A 26,559-nucleotide genomic window follows, 5' to 3' on the forward strand; every position below is an offset into this window, starting at 1 on the left:
TTTTGTGGTGTTCACTAAAGGGGTTAACTAGTGGGCCAATTTTATAGGTTGGCTGTTACGTGGCAATACTTCATATGTGTACTTTTTTGTTTATTTTTACTTTTTCATAAAAATATTTATTTATGGGTAGAGATGGGTGGACCCCTGGATATTCGGGTCAGGCGGTTTTCTGCTGAACAGTTAAAAAAGTTCAGGTTTGGGTATCAGAACAGTACCTGGACCCAAACCCCAACCTGGACCCACTTGAATGGGGTTCCAAATATCCAGTGTTTAACTCACTGTCATGTTCAAATACTGCTTCTGATCGGCGGTAAAATCATTACCGCTGGTCAGATAGTCACGGTTGCCATGCTGTCAAATGACAGCATAAGCCCGCAGCTGTGCTCGGAGGTATAATGTTTACCTCTGGTCACTGGTGTCAGCTGATGGGACTACTGCTCTCAACAGCCTATGCCTGCTGCCGCTAATAACAGAGAGAGCAGGCAGCGGCTGAGGGGAGTATTCATCATCTGGTGCCTGCGCTCTAAATAAATAATTTTAAAAAGTGGGTTCCCCGGTATTTTTGATAACGAGCCAGGCAAACCAGCAACACTGAGCTGTAAGCTTTAGCAAGGCTGATTATCAAGAATAGAGGGGTACCCACCCTGTTTTTTAATTATTTCAATAAATAATTTTTAAAAATGGCGTGGGGTCCCCATATTCTAGATAACCAGTCTGCACTAAATACAGGCCCATAGCCCTGCTTAATGCAGATTTAAAAATCTTCACTAAAATACTAGCACTGCGTCTATTGGCTTGGCTCCCTCACTTGGTTAATATTACAAGAAAAGTAATAGACATTATCAAAGAAGTAAACAAGATAGAGAGCTCGGCACTTTTACCTGTACTGACATGCAAATATGGTAAAAAATGCTCTAAGCATAGTGTTGCAAGTTTGCTATCTCTGGTGACCTTTATGTCATCATGACAACATCAAGTCACCATAGCAATGATCGGCCCCTGGCGATGACGTCGCAGGGGGGGCTGTTCGGAGAGCAGTGGGGCTACCTCTCTCTGCAAGCCTGCTAAATGCTGTGATCGATATTGATCACGGCATTTAGGGGGTTAAAGTGCTGTTAGCAGTGCTGGCAAACTATGTGGTCATAAAAAGGCTTAAAAGAGATCAGAAAACTGTCAGACAGAATATTTAGTTAACTTATTCTTTAGCCAACAATACACAGTGCAAAAGGTGCAAATAGGGCAAAATATTGAAGGCAAATCATTTGCAAAAATTGTTTTAGCTCCAAATAGATGCATTTAATTAATAATAATTAAAACAAATAAACAAAAGGTGGACGACACATTTTCTGCCCTTTATGTTTAGCACAATCTTTGTACCACAGTGAACTCACTGCATAGCATTAGTAAAAATCTACATTTGTGATTGATTGTATGTGATCCAAACCAAACATTCATTACTTTCCTTGTCATGCAGACAAAAAAGGCAAAGCTTCATATCTCATTTTATGCATTATGCATATTTTGCATACTACATTAATACTTTCCTTTCATGATTTCAATGACTGCATAAAAGTAATATGCTAACATATCATATGTCATTATTCTTCTTACCGACACAGTTTCTGCCAGACCCATCCAAGATTAGACCTTCAGGACACTCGCACTTGAATGAACCAGCAGAATTCACACAACGCCCATTAGGGCACACGCCCGGGAATACTTCACACTCATTTACATCTGTAAAAATATAAATAAAAATAAAATAAAAAACATAAAAAGCATCAGCAAACATAGACAAGTTCATCCGACTCTCCAGAATACTACAGTATTTCTCCATGAGGACCAAGCTCTGACACAATGATGAACCCTGAAGGTCCAGCAGAAGATGACCCCATTTGGAGATCACTTTGATCTCATTCCTTTGCCTCTAGGATACTGATTATTATATGTTTTTACATTAAATAAAATGAGTGAACAAAAATTACCATATAAATAAAATTGCATTACTCTTCTGTAGATGTCCGGTTCCAAGAAACCCCAGTTCAACACTAGATAAATTTTTTTTGTCTAACCAAACAAGAAAAGATAATTTCTATAACATTCACTATTTAACAATCAGGTACTATTCCCATTATTAGAAAAATAGCAAGCAATTATTTGTGTATTCTAAGGAGCTGTGCACAGATAACAAGCCTTAGTAAGTAATTACTTCTAGAAAAATGTTTTATATTGAATTCTAAATTTTTTATACATTTTTGGAATAACATATTTTACCTTCACATGCGACTCCCTTCTTCCTGGAGTAACCCCGAGGACAGGCAGAGTCTAAATAAAACGCAAAGTGTCATTAATTGTATAGATGATAGATATCCCCAGATATATACAAATTAAATGTTATAATATGATACTTACCAATCTCACAACGCTCACAGGGGCTTCCCCAGGCAGCTCCTAATGTTGCACAGCATTCAGATTTCAAAGTTGCTCCATTGATGTTGACTTCGCATCGACCATCTTGGAGATTCAACCAACAAGTTCCTTTCATGCTATCTGCATTGCGAAAAAAAAAAAAATTGGCTAAGGTAAAAAGTATCTGAATGTATCAACTCAGCAATCTTGCCTTGCGCAGGCGTGTACTACGGAGGACAGAGAATGAACTTCAATCCAATATTGCGGCCAGCATGCAGCCAGCGGGTAAGGAAAGGGTGAATTAAACACCCCAAAACTCCGCCCATATGACCCAAAACCAGTCACGCCAAATTCAGGTGACAGGTTCCCTTTAAACCAGAGAATTATGTCACACAAAATAGTTAATAAATACCATTTCCCAATTCCCACATGCCTAATTTACATCAACACAATTTTTGAAACATAATTTTTATGTTAGCAAGTTATAAGGGTTAAAAGTTGACCAGCAATTTCTCATTTTTCAAACAAAATTTACAAAATCATTTTTTTAGGGACCACCTCACATTTGAAGTGACCTTGAGGAGCCTACATGACAGAAAATACCCAAAAGTGACACCATTCTAAAAACTGCTCCCCTCAAAGTGCTCAAAATCACATTCAAGAAGTTTATTAACCCTTCAGGTGCGTCACAGGAATTAATGGAATGTGGAAGGAAATTTTTTTATTTTAGATCCAATTTTTTTATTTTCATAAGGGTAACAGGAGAAAATGGACCCGAAAATTTGTTGGGCAATTTCTCCAGAGTATGCCGATAACCCATATGTGGGGGAAAACTACTGTTTGGGTGCACGGCAGAGCTTGGAAGGCAAGGCATGCCATTAGAATTTTGGAGTGCAAAATTGGCTGGAATGTTTACTGGACACCATGTTGCATTTCAAGAGCCCCCATGTGCCTAAGCAGTGGAAATCCCCTACAAGTTACCTCATTTTGTAAACTAGACCCCACAAGGCATGTATCTAGATGTGTGATGAGCACCTTGAATCTCCAGGTGCTTCACAGAAGTTTATAACCTAGAACCCTGAAAATAAAAAAATCACCCTTTTTCCACAAAAATGTTCCTTTAGCCTCAATTTGTTTTTATTTTCACAAGGGTAACAGGGAAAAAAGGACCCTGCAATATGTTATGCAATTTCTCCTGAGTACACCAATACCCCATATGTGAGGGAAAAATTACTGTTTGTGTGCACGGCAGGGCTCAGAAAGGAAAGACATTTTGTAACACAGACTTTGATGTCATGTTGCATTTGGAGAGCTCCTGATGTGCCTAAGCAGTGGAAACTCCCAACAAGTGACCGGATATAGGAAACTAAACACGCTCAAGGAATTTATCTGGACGTTTGTTGAGCACCATGAACCCACAGGTCCTTCACAGAATTTAACAATGTTGATCTGTGAAAATAAAAAAATATTTTTTTCCAAAAAAATGTTGTTCTAGCACCAATTTTTTTCATTTTCACAAGGATTGCAGGGAAAAATGGATCCCAAAATTTGTTCTGCAATTTCTCCTGAGTACACTGACACCATATATGTGGTCAAAAACTTCTTTTGAGGCACAGTGCAAAGCTCAGAAATGAAGAAGCACCATGGCAACATTCGGGCATCCGTGATGATGAGGTGCCGATCGGAGGGCAAAGGGGGCCCTCCTACCTTTGCCTGCATTCTAAATGCTATGATCAATTTCTATTGCAGCATTTAGGAAGTTCAACTACTTGGAGCCAGGTCGTACTCAGTAAGTCCAAGGTCAGGAAACACTTCCCAACCATGACGTACTGGGTATGTCCAAGGTCAAGAAGGGGTTAAAATGTAATCTTCATTTAAATTTTTATTTCATAATCAATAGTGCACATAAAGATAAGAAGTTTTGTAATTTATCTTATCAGACAAATCTGCTTCTTTTTCCTCCTGGACTGATCATTCATTCTCAAATTTTTCAATTCATAGGTATTTTTACATTCCTGAAATAGGACATGACAGTTTAGTCTGATGAAATTCTAAGTACAGGAAAGGAGGACCTAGAGGCAAAGCTCCTCACTCTTCCTCCCTACTACATAAAACATTATACGCACCAACGGTCATCTAATATCTTAGTAATGCAACAATCTGTCTTCATTGAAAACAGATTTTACCTGTGAATTGAGAATTTTGAGAATGAATGATCAGTCCAGGAGGAGAGAGAAAAAGATTTCTCTGATAAGATATATTACACAATTTTCATTTGAACTATTGATTCATGAAATAAAAAGTAAAATGCCGGATATGCTTTAACGACTTTTGTGCACAGGGAAGGCAATGCTCAGAAAAGTCTTACTTTTATATCACCCAAGCTTACAATTTAACCCAATGTGTCATTTTTGAGAACTTAATCATTGACCTCCCTGTAACCAGAGGAATCTTAGTAGCACTCACCCACACAAATCGTTCCTGTAGAATCAAGTTTGCTGCCGAAAGAGCACTCGCACACAAAAGAGCCGGCATTGTTCCTGCAGACGCCATTTACACAGGGGTTGGATGCACATTCATTGACATCTGAAAAGAAAGGGTGATTGACAAGTTGTCAAGGAAAGTTAATAAAACTATCAAGTTCAAAACCGCCAATGATACCATTGCTGATTTAAAGAGGTTTCCCGGAACGTTTTAAATAGAAGTGAAGCGTATATCTAAGCATATGAAAAATATATCCCTACCTTCACAAGTCTCAGACTCCGGCTTAAAGACGTAACCCTTGGGGCACGTGCAGGAGTAGCTTCCAGGAGTGTTACGACATAAGCCATTATCACAGAGCAGACGGTTTACTGCGCACTCGTCAACATCTGAAAGTGGGAAACAAAAGCTTGATTCCTATTCTTGAGGTTGATCAGATAATACATTAGGTATTATATTATTGGAAGTACTACGGCAAACTTACCTACGCAGTTCTTCCCACTTGCATCTGATTCATAGCCCACATTACAGATGCAACGATAGCTGCCACGCAAGTTTTCACAGATGCCGTTGGGGCAGATTTCCGAGTTTAAGGCACATTCATTAATATCTAAGTTAAAGAAAAAAAAGAAGGAAATTAAGTTAATAGCATGAATATAAAGTCACTAAACAAACAGCCATCTGCAGACTCTTACCTCTGCCATCTGCAGTTATGCCAATACCACTGCTGCAAAGAGCTTGAAATTCATCTGTAACATATGGAAGAAAGATTTATAGGTAATTCTCTAGATGTCTATGTTGTCTTCATTTTTTTGCAATTTGTCCAAACTACAAACCTATTACACTTCCATTTCTAACAGTAATGGTCCCACAGCTGGACACACTGACAAGAACATGGTGACCATGACTTAATAACTGACAAGAACTAACTCAATTCTTCATGGCAAGTATCATCTATATTACTATACTCACCAGAGTTCTTAGCAGGGCAAGGATGGCAGGGTTCACCAAATCCATGGTCAGGATTTGCACAGCAACACTCAGATTTGGTAACAGCACCAGGGAAGGGACGGGCACAAGTTCCCTTTTTAATGCCACCATAACAAGTGCTACGCATGTGGGTGTCCACACAGACTCTTCCATCAAGGCCAATGGTCAGTCCACCCAAGCACTCACAACGGAAGGAACCCTCTGTGTTAATGCAGCGCCCGTTCATGCAGATTCCGGGGGTCTGACATTCATCCACATCTAAAATCATACAGGATCATGGTCATATGTCGGAATGAAATGTGGACAATTTTGAATTTCCAAAATAGGTGGAACATAAATGTTATCAAAAAGGCAGATAAACAGTCACATATGTAAGTATTAGTCTGGAAAGATTCCGGTATGAAGAATATGACTAAAATAACATTACATGTTTGTTAAAATAGAAGGACGATGATTAAAAAAGTTCAGGAAGATTCCAGAATTAAGACAACAATGACAGAAAGACATCTTTTCATAACACAAGATTTTTGTTAACCTAAGACTTACAGCCATCTGGAGCCTTTCTCGGGATGAAAGACAATAATCTTATTTGCGCTTACACAAAAGCTTTTGCATGTATTCCTTTCTAATCCATCAAAACATCTATCTAATGTCATGGATACATGCAAAATCATATCGGCGAAGTCTTGGATCTCAGACCATCACTGAGTTTGAGACATCTCACCCCCTTTGGGCACTCTTCATAAATTTTTGTTGCTCGAAATCTGAAATCTCATATTAGAAATCAATGAAGGTCAGTGATCCTCCCACATTTACTTATGACATCTGATCACTTGAGATCACTAGGCATATTATTATTATTAGGAATGTGGAACTTTCCAATTATATCATGGAGTACATGTAGCTAGCACTACCGTTACAGCTTGAGCACTAACATTTTGCCCTTTCAGTGTTCTCATATCTTTTTTGTTCACCTATGCCAAAATGGGTGGAGTGGAGGCATGATTAGGTCATGGCTAGTGATGATCGTCAAATTCACGATGAGCAGTAGCATTCGCTACATCACAAATCTTATCAACTCATCAGTAAGATGTAAGATGCTCCTGATTCATTAAGAAGCATGCACCAGCTTGAAGATTGCTGGTCTTGATGAATAGGCATGCTACTTTAGGTTAGATTCACACATACATGTGAGTGTAACCAAACAAATTAAACGGATGGATCTTTTCTCAGATGTTCTTCTAGTCACATCTGATTTTGTTCTCATCCCTTTTCTTCTTACTGAAGCAAGCAGACTGTCTGAACTTTTTTATTCATTGACTCTTAATCTATTAGTTAAGAACATCCCCAGTACATCTTGCGTGTTTTATCTGTGCATCACAGCTCCCCAGACATCAGTGGCCCAGTCTGATGCGTAAAATCTGATGTGAGTCTCATGGATCTGGTAATAAAACTGATGTGCGTACGGCTCAATAAAATTCTATAGGTCATAGCGCTGTTTGAGGGAAAAAAACAAATAGCACTAGAATGTGTTACTGATGTGTGAATCTAGACTTAAAAGCATAGTGTTTCGCCGATCTAAAGATAATGTTTGCTACATCTGTACGCAAAGTGTTCAAAGTGAGTTGTGATGGAAAGGGGTAGCAATTTCCCATTCTTCCTCTGGGCACCAACAAATAAAAAGCAGTACATATTCCAAACATAACAGATTTGTGCTTTAGCATAGTAAGTTTATCACCACTTCTTACCAACACAGTAGCGTCCATTTGGGGCCAATACAAAGCCTGGCTTACAGATGCACTTAAAGCTGCCGTCCTCATTAATACACATCCCATTCAAGCACATATTTGTGGTGGCGCACTCATCGTGATCTGTGGGAAAGATCGTATTAGCCGATGGACCACACAAAACCTTAATTAGTTTCCCTTTTATTTATCTTACTGTTGTATATTTTTTCTCTTATTCAGCTTCTGCCAAATAAGCTGACATTTGACCCAGGGATTTCATGAGCAATACAGTGTAATTTAAAATGGCACTGAACCCAGTTCACAGCAAACATGACAATTTATGCTTGTTTTATTGGCATCCTCAAGGGCCTTAATAGATGTGTAATGTAAGCTTAGAACAACAATACAGAGAGAAAAATCTCATGAGTTCACGCAGAATGATTCTGTTCGATGTAATATGAAATTGTTAATTGGCTGTAAAAAGTTTAGACGGAGTGAAAGATAAGAAGACTATTTATGATTTTACAAACCCGTTTGAGAGGTAGATGCCAAGGGCGTAACATTCGCAGTTGCAGATGGTGCAACTGCGGCTGGGCCCATGCTGGAGGGGGCCCGCCGACACCAGCGCCCATTTCACCTGGATGTGCAGTCTTGGATGCACATTCAGCTGACTTGTCTTGCTGCACAGAAACCCACAAGTTCCCTGCGCCACAATACATGCAATCAGAAGACGGCAACTGATGTCGGCTTGTCTGTCATGGGCGGCGCCTGGCAGTGACGTCATGCACTGATTGTGTCGGAACGTCAAATTCAGCGCCGGCTATAGAAGAGGACGCCGCACGTCGTAGAAGTGTGGGAAGATAAGAATAATCATTTGTTTTATTTTAAATTGTGCTTGAGAAAAACGAAAGACATTATTACTGAAAGGGGCCCAGGATGGGGGACATTATAACAGGAAGGGTATGCTTCGATAAATGAGACGTTGCAGGCTTTGGATATTCAACTGGTAAAAAAAAGTTATACTACAAACCACAAAGACTTGGCATTCGCCAACTTACCCACACAATTCTTTCCATCGGGTGTAGTCTCAAAGCCAGCATTACAGATACACTGGAAACTGCCCTCTGTGTTCACACATCGGCCATTCCTGCACATCACTCCATTCATGATGCATTCATCAATATCTGCAATTATGGACAATCAGGTTTCAACATGTATATCAATCCATGTCAATATCAAGCATAGAATGTGAATATTTAGACTGTAATTGATGCAATGCTTAGAATTAATCTAATTATTAAACAATTGCAATTGACACTATGTGACTCTTTGGAAGTTATGTTACTACCAGGTCGCACTCGTCACTACTATTAGTAGTTCTTGGCTTTTGCTTGTTTTGCTAAACAAGCTTTGCCTCATTGTCCAATAGCTGTCTACATACATATATACTGAGTCGGGTGTCACCTACCGATGCATGCTTGTTTGGTTGGGTTGCTCTGGAATCCTTCATGACACCTACAGTGGTATGATCCTTGTGTGTTCACACAGTCTCCATGAATGCATGGACTGCTGGCACACTCGTCCACATCTACAAGAAAATCATTTAAGTTAAATAAGAGGAATTATTTGCAGTTCAAAACCCCCAAAACTGTTGTTTAATTTTTCTTTTGTCCAATTTTGTCGGCGCTGTTTATTGCTCATCGTTTACATAACGAGGAAAAGAAGTGAAGCCTAATTCTCTTTCCTGTGCTGGCAAATGACATTTAGCCTGTATACAAATATTTTCGGTTTGATTTTATTTTTTACTCACCTATGCATTCCAGTCGGCTGTCCTGTTTATAACCCATATTGCATTCACATCGGTAATTGGATGGGGTGGGGATACAACGCCCATTCTGGCACAAATTGGTGAAGTGTTTGCAGATATCTCCAGTCTGGTTCAGTGTTGCTGTTCCTAATACAGTGAAAAAGTTTATACCAAAAATTAAGGGACTAGAATTGATCTGGTATTTTTTTTCTTGCATTCTTCTCTCTGTTTTTATTAGTCTTTCTGTCTCAAATTTAATTTTTCATTTAGTTTTTTCACTTCATTTTCCTGCATCTTGTTTTAGGCATACTTAGCAATAATGAAGGAATCCACTAAAATTAAATTTTAGAAAACATAAAATAAATATAATCCTGTATTTTTAAGTTTGTATTGTACCTAGAGGTGGTTATTGCTTTCTAAGCTTTATGGCTATCCGACAGATTTTCTAATAAATAATAATTATTTTCTCCTAAACTTTTATCTTACCAATCTCTGTGCCCACACTAGGCAATCCCGATATTGGTCCTTGCCCATTAGGTCCAGTTCCAATAGGGCCAAATATATTAGGTCCAGTTCCACCATTAACTCCTGGTCCAACTAAACCTGGTCCATTTCCAGGATAGGTTCCAGGGTATGCAGGCCCTAGAGGTAGGCTTTCAATACAAAGTCTTCGATATTCATCTAGAAATGTTACATAATGTTCCATGTTAGTGTTAAAGTGCATTTAATGGGAATATGTCAGCAGGTTTTTGCTATGTAATCTGACAGCAGCATGGGATAGGGACAAAGACCCCAATACCAGCAATGTATCACTTAGTTTCCTGGGTACAGCATTTGTGATAGAGTCACAGTTCTCTCTATAAAAGCTCAGGTGTTGAGCCTTGTGTAACCCGTCCACACCACAACTTTTTAGTGACAGATCTACTAATCAGTGATGGGGGTGTGGTTGGACCAGGAGGCACATGCTAATTTGTCCTGTAATGATTATCTCCTGCTGAAAAAACCATGATTGTGTTGAAACAGCAAAATACAGCCCAGTAAAGTGACACATCACTGATATCAGGGACAAATTACCATTAAAATAAAAAAGCATAAAATTATTGTTATACTTTTTACACATGGGCCTCAATTCTGACATTAATCGATTTGAAAAATTGCAACCTTACTGAAGTAAGATATGAGATAAGGCACATGCCACTTGGCAGACGGTCATGATTCATGTGCCTCTTATTGAATCAGGAGCGTCTCTCAGAAAGACAGGCATCAACATCTCCAATCTTGATGAATCGGGGCCATAGTTGCTAAATATTTTTCCTGCCCTTCTATATCACAACATATGAAATATTTGATAGAATTTATAAGACAAATTAATTCTCATCCCCTAAACTTACAGAAATAGCTACAGAGAAAGTAATCTAGAATTGTACTACCCAATTTGACATTTAATAGTCTATGACACCCAGTCCACAACAGTATAGTTTTATTATTTCATAAAGTCCAGTGTTTACTATCAGCATGGAAAGTAGGATCTCAGTCCTGCATTTTATAACACATGTCAACTTCAGAACTTACCACTCCCTCTGACTGGGCACATCTCAGGAATCTGGCCTAATGCCCAACATCGCCCATTATCACAGCAACATTGTCCTTTAGTGTATTGGCCAGGAAGTTCTCCAGCACATCGACCCCCAATTAATGCAGATAAACAGCTCCCTGTCCTCTGATCTAGAAAAGAAGTGTCAAATACTTTTTCAACATTATTATTACAAAAGAAAAGTTGAACAAAAAATAGCAATTCTGCCATTTTTTTATATTATTTTTTTGCATTCACTATTTCAGATAAGGAAAAAAATATAATTTTTTTGCACAAGAAAATTACTTTTTTTTTTGTTACATCATGTTTTGAGAACCACACATTTCCTTGAACTTTTTTGTGTGTAACAAGCTGTAGTTTTTCATGGTACCATTTTGTGGATCCACGTGACTTTTTTAAAATTCTTTTTTTCTTTATATGAGGCAGGATTTAAAAAAAATTGTAAATTCTGGTGCTTAGTTGTTTTTTTTTGCTGATCACTTTGGATGCATGAAAACAGATATATGACTTTTTATTCAGAAAAAAATTAGAATGTTTAAAATGTATTTACATTTTATTTTAACACTTAAAAAGATTTTTTTTTTCACAATATTTATTAATTCCCACAAAATTGGATTTTAACCCCTTAGAGACAGAGACAATTTTGTACTTAATGACCGGGCCAATTTTTACAATTCTGACCACTGTCACTTTATGAGGTTATAGGTCTGGAACCCTTCAACGGATCCCGATGATTCTGAGATTTTTTTTGTGACATATTGTCCTTCATGTCAGTGGTAACATTTCTTCAATATGACTTGCGTTTATTTATGAAAAAAATGGAAATTTGGCAATTTTTTAAAATAATTTTGTAGTTTTCAAATGTTTAATTTTTGTGCCCTTAAATAAGAGAGTCATATCGCACAAAATAGTTAATAAATAACATTTCCTACATGTCTACTTTACATCAGCACAATTTTGGAAACATAAAGCCCATTCTTATTCTTGAGGTTGTCTCATTTGTCTAAAATAGCTCCATTATGTACTAATAAATTGTGTCTACATCTAGGATTTATAGGTCAATTGTGGAGGCATAGTGATGACTGAGGACTACTTATTATTTGGGTTAAATGCAGTAAAAATGGGTTGTACCATACATTTTGAAACAAATACTAGGCTATAAAACAATCTTTGTATATTCCAGTATTGTAGTGGATGGCTTATATATGAAGGAAAGAATGGGTATTATCCAAGAAGTTCCACTGATAGATGAAACCCTGGATGATCAACACAAATCACTACTTGTGTGCCATGATGTTCAGTTTAAGAAAATTATAATTCACTGATAATGGACTGAATAGAGTAATGAAATATAGGGCATGTTTATTGTCTCGAGGGAAAAGACTAGGATGTCAGGAATTTAATAGGTGTATGGAATGTAGTCACCACCTGGACTGCCCTTTCGGCCACTAAGAAGAGGGTTTTGTAGACAGGGAAACATTTTAAAAGAAACCAGGTGTTAAAGGACGTTTTCACCATATGAAACAGATATGCTATTTTTGTGCCTGTAAAAGAGAGACAGGGCTGCTTTTAAGCATAAGCAATAGAAGCTTATGAAGAAATGATTATATTAAAAAAAAACTGCGGGAAGAACATTTCTTGCAAGGGCTTATTTTATAAGGGTGATGCTTGCAATTATTTTGCATTATAGAAGGCATTTTCTATGATCCTAGATTGGATTTCCAAGATTCTCTTAGAGAAACTATAATCAGAAAATGACCTATTGTTTAAATGACGTTTTGGGGTTACAAGTATCTTTTTCTTAAACTGGTAATTTGTTCATAAAATATATTTCATGTTTCATATCACATAAAATTGGCACTTTTTTCAGATCACGATCTGTATTTCAAAAATAAGATTAGTAAATCTTGCAATTTTCACACTACTGGGACTTTTTTAAAGTCATATTTCATGTCCTTTCAGGAAGCGTTTGCAGGAGTTTTCTTATCAATAGAGGCAGGATTATAATGCCAGGTAACATCTCGGGACACAACTGATAACACAGGATACACCAACCACAATAGGTAATATCACATCTGACCCTGCTTCCCTACACAATAACCTTTCACACACTCATTAGATGTTTCAATACAAAAGAGAGAGTTGGTGTTTGACAATTGTAGCTATGTACATGTGTTGTTTCCTTAAACATCTGGAAGTTAGAGTCTAAAAAAGCCCCAGTGTTCACTGTCCAAATGGCTTGATTTCTACTGTTATTTCTATTACAGATTGTGAGTATATGATGCATAAATATATATTTTCATTATATATGAATATATATATATATATTCATATATAATGAAAATACATTTAGCACAAAAATGTAAATAATAGGACCTTTTCTGGTGATAGCACTAAACTCTGTAGTATTTCTGCTGGATGGATTCAGGTACTGACAGAAAACGATTGCACCCGCTGTAGCATTGCAATTTATAATAAAAGAGGCTGCATTTGTTTCTGTCTGCTTTTGCCTTTTTTCCTGCACTTTACTAATTTATAAGTATATGTTAGGGATCGAGTTCCCGCCTCTGCACAAAGGGAATCTCGAGCCATCTCCGCTGCGATCTCCCATTCTTCTCCTGCCGCAGTGGAGCCTGCTCAGCGGAGACGTCGGTCCCAGTGTCTCACTCAGTCTGACTCTGTGTAAAGGGTTACTGCTCCCTTTCCAGCTTCTGCCATTGTAGCCAGTACTGGGCAGCGGCGAGCAGACGTCTTTGTGACTAAGTCCTACTTTTCCCCTTCTGAGCATGCCCAGGGTAAGATCTCTCATTGGAGATCAAGGGTCACATGCTCAAGTACTGAAACAACTCCCATTGGTCCTCTAGGAAGGTCCTGAAGTTGCTCAAGTTCTGTGGCAGCCTTCCATTGGTCCTTCTGGGAAGGTCCTGTAGTTGCTGCAGCTATAAAAGGTTTGCATGACTGCACGGCCATGTGCTAGTATTAATCCTTGTTATGTGCTTTGCACCAGTGTGGTCATGCATGCCTGTGGTCAGGGTCGGCTGTAAAAGCCATTAGAATACCGGCACCTCCGGTCAGGAGTTTGGTTGCATGTATTCAGGGCCCGGCTGAAATAAGCCCCTTGAATACCGGCTCCTCCGGTGAGGAATTGGTTGTGTGCTTTCCTGACTGCATGACCACTGACTGCTATCTGCTCAGCAGTTATCTGTGTGCTCCTGTGAGCTTAACAGGACACAGTCCTTTTCTATATTAGCGACTCTGTGAGGTAACAGAGTTCTCGTATACCGCCATATAGTGCCATTTACTAGCAGCAGGTTCCTCCTGCACGGTGAACCCCGGGCTGCGAACGCACCAATAACTTCATCTATTTACTCGGTGCGTTCCGCTAGCCTTAACAGTATAATACACTGCCAAAATGTTACGTTCGTCTAAATTTACACATTATGAGTTTTGGGTATAGTGAGAACAATTATTTTTAAAGCACATATGGATATTTAGACAAAATGTAACAATTTTTGCAGCGAGTTTACTCCAGAAAAAACTGATACATTGTTATGGCAGGTGAAGTGCCTAAGGGGGCAATACATGTCAATTTTAGGAATAGTTAATACCTATTACCAGATGACCATGCTCTATATACCGTATGTAAATGCAAATATATACACATGTCTAGTTTTTAGTATATTACCTTTTTTCCCAGTTAGAATTAAAAAAAAATCTATTTTTTTCCACATAATGGCCTCTGAGGTCACATCCAGCTGGCTTTGTCCTTGCATTAACCAGGAGACATCATGGAGTTTTGTGCTCACATTTGCAGAAAGTAATCCACAGCAAGTATTGCCTCTTTCCTTCTTGTATTTTAACAATAAATTATTATGGGTAAAGGTCAGGATTAATCCTGCTCCCAACAGCTCAGAGCATCATGAACTGCCAGAGCAGTCACATGTTTTAAACATAATTAGAAATAATTGCAATGGGAATTTTTAATTGTTCCATAGTTGGACAAAATACACTAATTATTTTTAATCAGTTTTTTCCCTTTTTTTGCATAAAGAAATTTGTGATTGTAGTTTATGCATCACGATTTATTGTATATATAAATAAGTCCTATGCAGCCTTATGAAAACCTTAGTATCACTTTGACTTACACAAAATGACAACGTTAACTATTTTGCTGCCCCAATGTGCATGCAGTAAAAAATATTTCATCAGTTTTTCATGATGAAGATTTCTCAACCTTCTCATAACAAAGAGTCCGTAAAAAAATATGCAGCACCCGAGTGCGGCCCGAGGTTTTTCACTGACACATAGTCTTGCTTGGTGAGTTTGATCCAAGACTCAGTTCAAAATTGGACATGTTTAAGTGGTTCTGTGCAGACAACTCAGTCCGCGAAAATGCATAGACATGAAGCGAATTTGCAGTAGTCTTGATTGTCTTGTGCTTACAGCTTCTATACATAGTCATCTTGTATTGCTATCATTGAATAAGGGCTCATTCAGGCATCATTTTTTTACCAACGAGTTCTATCCATGGTTTTTAGAACTTGCACTCAATATACGGTAGTCTATAGGGCTGTTTACTCCTTATTTTAGACACGCTGGAGCAATAATAACATGGATTTCTCTACGATTAGGTGTCTAAAAGATAACGTTTTTCCTTGTAGATTGTAACATGTTTGACATGCCATGACATGAAATCTTATAGGCCATGTACAATGCTCCTCTGAGAAAATAAATAATAAGTCACCTGTAAGTTTCCTTACACTGGTATGTGTTAGGTCTCGAGTTCCCGCTTCTGCACAGGGGGAATCTCGAGCCATCTCCGCTGCGGTCTCCCATTCTCCTCCAGCCGCAGTGGAGTCTGCTCAGCAGGGACGTCGGTCCCAGCGTCTTGCTCAGTCTCACTCCGTACAGAGAGTTACTGCTGCTTCTTCAGCTTCTGCCATTAAAGCCAGTGCTGGTCAGCAGCGAGCGGAAGTCCTTGTCTGCACACACTGAGCATGCCCAGGGCAAGATCTCCCGTTGGAGATCGAGGGTCATGTGCTCAGACCCTGCAGCACATTCCATTGGTCCTCTTGGCAGGTCTTGGAAGGGCAAAGTTTCTGTGGCCACTTCCTGTGCTGCAACTATATAAACTGCGCATGACCGCACGGCCATGCGCTAGTGTACATTTGCATATGTGTGTTTGTTGTGAGTGCAAGTCGTCCTTGGATACCCCTTCCCTATTGAATGTCTGTTCGCGGAAGGTGTATGGTTGCTATCTAGCGCCCGACTTATCCTACAGTACGAATCACACATTACAGCGTCCAGTTGCTGTGACCGCCAGTACGGCGCCGTGCACTGCCTCTGTGCTTTCCTTACCCAAGCCTGGGTGGTTAGTGGCGTTCGTCAGTGCGGCACCGCATGCACTCTTGTGCCCTAATATTGTTATTCAGCTTCCTTACACACCCAGTTGCGGTGTGGTGCCAGCAAGGGTCTAATCGGACTTCAATCCTAGTTGGGGTTGAGTTCGCTGACTACTTGCTCGCGCTCTATGTGCGGTACCGCGATCCTGTGACGCAACAGGATCGCTTCCTTCACGCTGGGTGAAGTTTAACCCACGTGTGTATACTTATGAGTACCGCCATATAGTCCGTCATTACTTGGCAGCAGGTTCCATCTCTGCACGGTGGACCCCGGGCTGCGAACGCACATACTCTATCTGTCTTTGTATTTGGTGCGTTCCGCTAGCCCTAACAGTATGTCACTCTTCACAAGGACAGATATTACCCCATAAACCTCAGTCAGAGGCCTCTCATACAGCTAAATTAGATCTCGTACTTTGCACTAAGGAGCAGCAACACGTAACACGTGTCTACAAATTAAGAATTGCCAATTGTCTTTAAGGTTTACAAATTGAGAATTGTAAATTGTCTTTTAGGATTGCTACTTCTAATAGTTGGCTTTAGAGTTCAGGTCCTCTTCTTCTTTGAACAGGCATCTATGATTACCCTCCTCTTGTAGTATATGAGACATGCTGAGTACAAATTTCATCAAAAAATTCCAGTTGGCTATGTATTCAAAGTAAATTTTAAGCTAAGTCATCATGGTTTCTTTTATTCTGAGATTATAACCGAGATTATCTTTGCCAAACATGTCCATTCATGACTAGAGAGATTCCCTGTCGACAGATGCTTTTGTAGTCCAAACATCAGATCTTTGGCGTTTTCGGAAAGACTAGCATGTTGACACAATATGTCAGGTTGGCCACTTTAGTCTTGTATAGAAAAGCGTACAAGATGTGTGCATGAACATGTCTTGTAAGTTGTTTAACATATCAAAACGTATTTTTTGCTAAAGCTGGGTACGATGTCTCACTGATACCAATGCTTGCTAAAACATTTCTCTGTTTTGAGACTTCCTCCTTTGTAGATGGTCATCAGAACTGTTTTATCTGGAATAAGATCAATAAAGACCTACAGGAAAACTGTGACTATACCTGAAAAATAAATAACTTTTAGATCCTCTTTATATTAACTGCCAGGAAAAATGTGAAGCAAAGCGCCTGAAATAAAAAATCTCTGTTAGGAAAGAGCCAAGGTCTTTTCCTTTAGCTTAGCTTACCAATGCAGCGTGACCCATCCTGGCTTGTGGTAAACCCTCTAGGACATATGCAGACATAGCTTCCAGCGGTGTTTGTACACTCCCCTCCATCACACACGTTAGGGTTTGTACTGCATTCATCAATATCTGTAAAGAGTATACACCCATAGATTAAATGTAATAATATCATGTATGAGCAAGAAATATGGTTCAAAATCCCAATGTTAATGATCCCTATAGTCTATAGGTGTGAAGCCAGCTCCAGGATATCTGTATAAGTCCCAGTATATTAGCGGTACATTCAGTAAGTCGCTATTGGCAGCAAAAGAGTTAGTAGTGAGATCAAGCATTCAGACAAATCTTTGTGTGTGAGGCAGACGTGTTTTATGGTCGTCTAGCATGGATACCACTTTCTGTTTCCTAGATCAACCAGGCTCTGAATAGCAGCCAAGTCATTAAGTTGTTCATAGCTTCTTCCCATTGAATGGGAAAAGCAGTTTTCAGTAGTCAGGATCTATGGTTATAGCAATCAGAAGTAGGAAGCAAACCATATGCCAGAATATTTTAGATATAGCTATGTGCATTCTAATATGTGGGCTTAACCATAAATCACTGTCATTGATAAAATAGGAATATTAAAAAAAGACAGATGAAAAGTGAGGACTGGTATACCATGAATGAACTTCAAGGACATAAAAGAATTTCGGAAGATCGGGTGTTACATAGGTGAAAGCGCATGGTGAGTACTAGGGAAAGGAGGGAAAAATGCTCAAAGAGCGACTTTTAATTAATGTCTAAGTTTGGGTTTCAATTATTGTTTGGAATAAGAATAAGTATGTCCGAAAGATGTCCGAAAGATGTCGTTCAAGTTGAAGCAGGTTGCTGTTTGCTTTGCAAATCTATTTGCCACCCTCACTGTATTACAATATCATTAAAAGGAACCAGTTACCTACAAAAAAACACGGCTTACCTGCAGATATAGTGAAAAAATGCAGGTGAATAGAAATAAATTATGTCTGTCCAAGTAAGGCTATGTTCACATGTCCAGTAGTGATCAGATAGAACGAATTCAGCAGTTGGCAAAAAAGTCGTCAAATGAAAGAAAAATGGTTGGCTAATTAACAGATCAATTTTCTATAGCCTTCAGTGTTAAAAAAAAATAGATCCAGCATATATCTGTTATTTAGAAATGGACTAAAAATCTTTTTTTTTCCCAACGGATTGCTGCTGGATCCTTTCTAACTGATCGCTACTGGACATGTTAACATAGCCTAAATGGAATAACAGCTACAGGGAGAAAAATAAGTTATATTCTCCCTACAGTCACCTTCCAGTCATTGGGATGACGTGAGTAATGACTTTAACAGCCCCCTGCACCGCCCTGATGACTGGAAGCGAGTGCAGAGAGAATATAACTTCATTTTCTCCCTGATGCTGCTTCCTTCCAGTCATTGGGACACTCTAATGGACAAGCAGAAGATGTTTTAATGGATCAGAAATTTGGTTTTTATAAGTGGATGTACCATTTATCTCTAAAGGCACATATATTATACAGCAAGTCAGCAGTTGAAATGGATCCTACTCACACAGTTCGAAGTCTTGAATATATAAAGGTGGTGTGTTATAAAAAAACTTTCTTTCATAGTGAGTGCGCTGCAACTGGAACAGAGCAGTGTGTGCAGTGCAGGCTGTCAGTCAATGGGAATAATTACAGCGTGATCACTGTGTAGTGATTAGTGACTGCAACAGCCCCCTGCACTGCCCGATGACTGGATCAGCAGCTGCAAGTGGAATGTAGAGTCACTTTCTCCCTGCAGCTGCTGATCCAGTAAGCCAACTAAACAATATTAATTACTATTTACCTGCCGATTACACTTATATCTGCAGGTAAATAGCATTTTTGCAGGTGACAGGCTCCCTTTAAAACTAAAGCAATTTCATTACTTATTAATTATAGAAATAAGTTATTACCTATTGTGAGTTTCCATCATGTTAGCATTTACCTTCCAAGCTGTTAAATTGAAAAATAAGCATTTCCTCTAATGGTGTAGCATTAGTCTAAGAATGATTAATAATCTGTATAGTGAAGCAATCCCCCTAGGAATAATATCCTAAATATATGATGGCACCATGGTGTCAGTATATGTGTATATTTTTAGCTGACCTCACCCCTTCGAACACATCGGTGTTCGAAGTAATCTGTTTAGGTACCGTCACACATAACGATATCGTTAACGATATCGTTACTTTTTGTGACGTAGCAACGATATCGTTAAGGAAATCGTTATGTTTGACAGCGACCAACGATCAGGCCCCTGCTGGGAGATCGTTGGTCGCTGAGGAAAGTCCAGAACTTTATTTCGTCGCTGGATCTCCCGCTGACATCGCTGAATCGGCGTGTGTGACACCGATCCAGCGATGTCTTCACTGGTAACCAGGGTAAACATCGGGTTACTAAGCGCAGGGCCGCGCTTAGTAACCCAATGTTTACCCTGGTTACCAGCGTAAACGTTAAAAAAACAAACAGTACATACTTACCTTCAGCTGTCTGTCCCCGGCGCTCTGCTTCTCTGCACTCCTCCTGCATCCTGTGTCAGCGCCGGCCAGCCGGAAAGCACAGCGGTGATGTCACCCCTCTGCTTTCCGGCTGACCGGTGCTGACAGTGCAGAGGAAAGCACAGTGCCGGAGGACAGACAGCTGAAGGTAAGTATGTAGTGTTTGTTTTTTTAACGTTTACGCTGGTAACTAGGGTAAACATCGGGTTACTAAACGCAGCCCTGCACTTAGTAACCCGATGTTTACCCTGGTTACCGGGGACCTCGGGATCGTTGGTCGCTGGAGAGCTGTCTGTGTGACAGCTCTCCAGCGACCAAACAGCGACGCTGCAGCGATCGACATCGTTGTCGGTATCGCTGCAGCGTCGCTTAGTGTGATGGTACCTTTTGACATAGATTTATTTATGCCTGTGATTATAACCATGGAGAACTGGCACACAAGTAATACATGTAGAGTGTTGTTATTGCAAAAATCACATTTCTCTACAACACAAAACATTTTCACTTAAAAACATGTTACCTTCACACTTCTGTGAGGTTTCACTCTGTTTGTGGCCAGCTGGGCATTTACACTCGTAGGAACCCACGGTATTGATGCAGTTACCACCTTGGCACAGTCCAGGTATTGCTTGACATTCATCCACATCTGCAAAAAACAAACAAACACGTTTTACATAAAAATATTGAACAATCCTCTTTTTTATGATAAAATATATTGGTTTTAGTAAATGTATGAATCTTATAGCATAGTGGTGTACCACCACCAATAATCAACTAGAGTGACTTATGTAAGGATCTACAAATAACTATAGGATCCAGATTAAAAATGGTCTCTCCTTTAGGCAATGCGTTTTTGTTAGGGGTATACCCTATTACTAATAAGCTGATAGAAGGGTGTCCTATGGCTGGAGCTATTGGGAGAACCCAAAAATAAAGCCCCCCCCCCAAACAAGTTGAATCTGTCCATTTTGGTTAGAACTAGCGGATGCATACTGGGGTCTCCCAACTCTCCCCAACAAATGACTTTGGAAGAGATTATTTTGTTTTGGGGAAGATAGACAACGTTATACCATTTCCCATTTTAAATACTAGTATATAAGTTCTATAAATTTAGAATTCCCTTACAGGGTATGTATACTTTAGAATTTATAATGATTTGGTTTGTTTGAGGGTATATAAAGAATATTGTTAAAAATGACTACAGAAAGTAGGTTTTTTGATCCAAAGATGCAATTGTTAGCTTGGTTCTACATAGGGTCTGAGGACCAGTGCATTTGGAACAGATGAATATAACCAGATGTAGGGAACACCAGCAGGATTAAGTTTTGGATTACAACCTCAGCCAAATCTTGGCTGCTTTTTACACAAAGGTTTCTCTGTGTGTAACATTCTGATAGAAAATGAAGGCAGTGTGTACTCATTAACGACAAAATGAACATGGTTATCTGGATCCACAAGACTATTTTGTGCTATGTGGAATCCTCATTATGCTAAGACCATATATATGTATATATGTCTGTGTGTGTGTATGCACTACATATATATATATATACATGTACATGACATGTAAAAGTTTGGGCATTCCAGGTCAAAATGACTAGTATTGTGAACAGTTAAGCAAGCTGAAGATCAAATTTTCATCTTTTAGATTTTAAAAATGACAAAAAGGAAAATGGGTAGGCGCAAAGGTTTGGGCACCCTGCATGGCTAGTACCTAGCAGCACACCCTTTTGCAAGTATCACAGCTTGTAAACACTTTTTTATCCAGCCAAGAGTCTTTAAATTCATGTTAGAGAGATTTTTTTTGGCTATATCTTTCTGAAGATCTTTTGCAGTCAAGAGGGGTTTTGGTTTGTCTCTCCGGCTATCTCCGAGTAGCTCTCACTGAAAATTTGCTTGGTCTTCCAGATCTCCACTGTTCCTGTTAACTGCCATTTATTAATTACATTTTGAACTGCGGAAAGGACAACTTTAAATCGCTTTGCTATCTTCTTGTAGCCTTCTCCTGACTTGTGGGCCTCCACCATTTTCATTTTCAGAGTGCTAGGCAGCTGCTTAGAATAACCCATGGCTGCTGTTTTTGGCACAAGGTTAGAAGAGACTAGGTTATTATACAGTTGGAAAATTTGCATCACCTGGCCTTTCCTAACGATAATGGTGAATAAATTAAAACCCTAACAGGCTAATTAAGGTCTGAAAACTTGGTCAAAGTTATTTGAGCACACAAACCCCATTCTCCTTTTTGTCACCTTTAAAATGTAAAAGATGTGAGTCGCCCCACGGGCTAGGGGTACTCGGTACCGGGTCCTGCGGTTCACAGGGGGATGTCACGGTGGCTGCGACCCGGTCCATGGCCCTGGGTGCCCATGTAAAAGGGGAAAGGTCTTTAAAGGGATAAAGTTTGTGTTCGTGACGAGACCTGTGGTATTTGGTCAGGATGACCGACGCTGCTTTAAGGGGTCCACTGGGGTGATGTTATGGCAGCTAGATGGTATACCTTCCCACAGGTGAAGTATGTCCCCAGGACTCCCAGTGTGTAGATAGTGAATGGTGAATGACAAAAACCATCAAGCGCTACAAGGAAACTGGCTCACATGAGGACTGCCCCAGGTAAGGAAGACCAAGAGTCACCTCTGCTTCTGAGGATAAGTTTAGTCGAGTCACCAGCCTCAGAAATCGCAGGTTAACAGCAGCTCAGATTAGAGACCAAGTCAATGCCACACAGAGTTCTAGCAGCAGACACATCTCTACAACAACTGTTAAGAGGAGACTTTGTGCCGCAGGCCTTCATGGTAAAATAGCTGATAGGAAACCACTGCTAAGGACAGGCAACAAGCAGAAGAGACTTGTTTGGGCTAAAGAACACAAGGAACGGACATTACACCAGTGGAAATCTGTGCTTTGGTCTGATGAGTCCAAATTTGAGATCTTTGGTTCCAACCACCGTGTCTTTGTGCGACGCAGAAAAGGTGAACGGATGGACTCTACATGCCTGGTTCCCACCGTGAAGCATGGAGGAGGAGGTGTGATAGTGTGGGGGGTTCTTTGCTTGTGACACTGTTTGGGATGTATTCAAAATTGAAGGCATACTGAACCAGCATGGCTACCACAGCATCTTGCAGCGGCATGCTATTCCATCTGGTTTGCGTTTAGTTGGACCATCATTTATTTTTCAACAGGACAATGACCCCAAACACACCTCCAGGCTGTGTAAGGGCTATTTGACCAAGACGGAGAGTGATGAGGTGCTACGCCAGATGACCTGGCCTTCACAGTCACCAGACCTGAACCCAATCGAGATGGTTTGGGGTGAGCTGGACCGCAGAGTGAAGGCAAAAGGGCCAACAAGTGCTAAGCATCTCTGGGAACTCCTTCAAGATTGTTGGAAGACCATTCCTGGTGACTACCTCTTGAAGCTCATCAAGAGAATGCCAAGAGTATGCAAAGCAGTCATCAAAGCAAAAGGTGGCTACTTTGAAGAACCTAGAATATAAGACATATTTTCAGTTGTTTCACACTTTTTTGTTAAGTATATAATTCCACATGTGTTAATTCATAGTTTTGATGCCTTCAGTGTGAATGCACAATTTTCATAGTCATGAAAATACAGAAAAATCTTAAAATGAGAAGGTGTGTCCAAACTTTTGGTCTGTACTGTATACACTATATATATATATATATATATATATATATATATATCCTAAACCAATGATACAATTCTCTTTAATAATAATAATAATAATAATCTTTATTTTTATATAGCGCTAACATATTCCGCAGCGCTTTACAGTTTGCACACTATCATCACTGTCCCCGATGGGGCTCACAATCTAAATCTTTAGTTCATTATCCAAGAAATATCGTTTCGCCTTGTGGAGATCGACATGCGATGCATGCCAAGATGAGGAGACTTAGAGCCACATTGTTCCTCTGGGTAATATGCTAATTATGCAAATTGCCTCTTCAGAGAGGAAGAGAGCTAGAACTCTATTGCCACCTATTGGAAGGTAGGAATCCTACAAGTCAATGTTGACCCTTTAACGAGCCTTGTCAAATTACTTCGGATAATAGCCAAACCAGAATCTCAATTTGCAGACACTGTGTTTCGTGTTACTGCCCCTCATCAGTGCAAAGCGGAGATCTGGTTTGACTGAGAGGCATCAGACCGTTATCCAAGAAGTATCGTTTCTCCTTGCCGAGATGGACATGCTAAGCATGTTAATATCCTAAGTCATGTGACAAGGCTAGTTAAAGGGTCAACATTGACTTGTAGGATTGCTACCTTCCAATAGGTGGCACTAGAGTTCTAGCTCTCTTTCTCTCTTTAGTTATTGTCACAGTACATAATTGAGGTGAAGCGTATTGGGATTCCAGGAGAGAAAAATGTGGAAAAAATGTGGAAGGACTGCTGTTACAAAGATAATACATGAGCAAAGTATCTCTAGTTTTCTGACCACCTAACTGAGCCGTAGCGCTGCGCGAAAGCTTATGAACATGAAACACGTACTGGAGCCCTACTGACCTCACACTATTTGGAATCCACATCAGGACTAGGCACTTCCGCCATTGCTTTTTCACATGACTGAATGTTCTGCCTTGCCAAACGTAATAGCCGCTATGCCTAAATGTGTTACTGAACCACATCACTTTGTAATTATTCGGTCTTTTCAAACAAAATTAAATAAAAAAAAAAACACAGTACAAAGAGAAACATTGTTCCCACAAATGTTGGAAAACATAATTGCAAACAACTGGTTGTTTCCATTCTGATTGAGAGCGTGTCTGACCCACTCTGACTGCTGTGCCCATTTGTGAATTGAAAATATGTAAACTTGTAAAAGAATTTTGGCAGCAGTAGACCCCTTAACATAAACATAAAGGGGCCTAGGACAGGAATGACTGTGACGATGCTCTTGAATCGAAGACCAAGATTTTAAAGCTCAATACTTCTATTGCTAAACTCGAAAAAATAGAAAATGGCCTAAGAACTTCTGCATCATCCATGGGTTTATTAATAAGAGGGGGAAGAAATGCACTACACTCTATAACCAATTAATTTGGAATCAGTTAATATTGTAAAAAAGAATTAACTTGCCTGTCAGCTGGTTTTTGCTATGTAATCTGAGATCAGCATAATTTAGGGTAAGAGTGCCTGATACTAGCGATGTATCACTTAAGGTACCGTCACATTTAGCGACGCTTCAGCGATCTAGACAACAATCGCTGCAGCGTCGCTGTGTGGTCGCTGGAGAGCTGTCACACAGACAGCTCTCCAGCGACCAACTATGCGAAGTCTCCTGGTAACCAGGGTAAACATCGGGTTACTAAGCGCAGGGCCGCACTTAGTAACCCGATGTTTACCCTGGTTACCAGCGTAAACGTAAAAAACACTACATACTTACATTCCGGCATCTGTCCCCCGGCGTTCTGCTTTCCTGCACTGACTGTGAGCGCCGGCTGGCCGTAAAGCACAGTGGTGACGTCGCCGCTGTAATGTGCTTTACGGAAGGCCAGCACTGACAGTGCAGGGAAGCAGAACGCCGGGGGACGCAACAGACACCGGAATGTAAGTATGTAGTGTTTGTTTTTTTTTACATTTACACTGGTAACCAGGGTAAACATCGGGTTACTAAGCGCGGCCCTGCGCTTAGTAACCCGATGTTTACCCTGGTTACCCTGGTTACCAGTGAAGACATCGCTGAATCGGCGTCACACACGCCGATTCAGCGATGTCTGCGGGAGGTCCAGCGACGAAACAAAGTTCTGGCCTTTCTGCTACAACCAACGATGTCACAGCAGGATCCAGATCGCTACTGTGTGTCAAACACAACGATATCGCTATCCAGGACGCTGCAACGTCACGGATCGCTAGCGATATCGTTGTTAAGTTGGCCAGTGTGACGGTACCTTTACTGGGCTTGGTGTAGTTTTGATAAAATCTCTGTTTTATCTGTTGAAGATGTAGCAGTGGTCATAATGCTAAACTGTGTATAACTCCACCCACACCCCTGATTGGCAACTTAATTTGCACAGTGTACTTTGGCAGCAATCTGCCAATCAGTGGTTGGGGCAAGGTTACACAGATTAGCCTGACTGTCCTGCATATGAGACCTAGTCAGGCAGTGATAATGTTCTGCTGATTATATTGAAACTACAATACGCAGCCTAATAAGTTTGACATCCCTGTAATTAAGTTCTTCTGCTGTGTATTATGCTGCTCACAGATTAAATAGCGGAAACCTGCTGACAGATTCCCCTTATTCCATATATACACTACTGTTCAAAAGTTTAGGGTCATTTAGAAATTTCCTTATTTTTTAAATAAAAGCATAGTTTTTTCCAATGAAGCTAACATTAAATGATTCAGAAATACACTCTATACATTGTTAATGTGGTAAATGACTATTCTAGCTGCA

The 26,559-nt window shown here is 39.9% G+C and overlaps 1 protein-coding gene across 1 annotated transcript in view; it reads right to left on the reverse strand.

The window, feature by feature from the left end:
• The window catches only part of LOC138650900 (fibrillin-2-like), a 263,684-nt gene that overhangs the window by 54,886 nt on the left and 182,239 nt on the right, over positions 1 to 26,559 (reverse strand). Inside the window, exons 8-23 of the mRNA XM_069740769.1 lie at positions 20,664 to 20,789; positions 17,609 to 17,734; positions 10,987 to 11,139; positions 9,901 to 10,095; positions 9,418 to 9,561; positions 9,076 to 9,195; positions 8,666 to 8,791; positions 7,629 to 7,751; positions 5,863 to 6,138; positions 5,586 to 5,639; positions 5,375 to 5,500; positions 5,154 to 5,279; positions 4,876 to 4,995; positions 2,413 to 2,550; positions 2,275 to 2,325; positions 1,612 to 1,737 (exon numbers count right to left, since the gene is read on the reverse strand). Coding sequence (XP_069596870.1) covers positions 1,612 to 1,737; positions 2,275 to 2,325; positions 2,413 to 2,550; positions 4,876 to 4,995; positions 5,154 to 5,279; positions 5,375 to 5,500; positions 5,586 to 5,639; positions 5,863 to 6,138; positions 7,629 to 7,751; positions 8,666 to 8,791; positions 9,076 to 9,195; positions 9,418 to 9,561; positions 9,901 to 10,095; positions 10,987 to 11,139; positions 17,609 to 17,734; positions 20,664 to 20,789 — 2,130 coding nt within the window. The remainder of the gene's footprint in view (positions 1 to 1,611; positions 1,738 to 2,274; positions 2,326 to 2,412; positions 2,551 to 4,875; positions 4,996 to 5,153; positions 5,280 to 5,374; positions 5,501 to 5,585; positions 5,640 to 5,862; positions 6,139 to 7,628; positions 7,752 to 8,665; positions 8,792 to 9,075; positions 9,196 to 9,417; positions 9,562 to 9,900; positions 10,096 to 10,986; positions 11,140 to 17,608; positions 17,735 to 20,663; positions 20,790 to 26,559) is intronic.

This window comes from Ranitomeya imitator, chromosome 1 (genome assembly GCF_032444005.1).
Source record: "Ranitomeya imitator isolate aRanImi1 chromosome 1, aRanImi1.pri, whole genome shotgun sequence".
Taxonomy (NCBI): domain Eukaryota; kingdom Metazoa; phylum Chordata; class Amphibia; order Anura; family Dendrobatidae; genus Ranitomeya; species Ranitomeya imitator.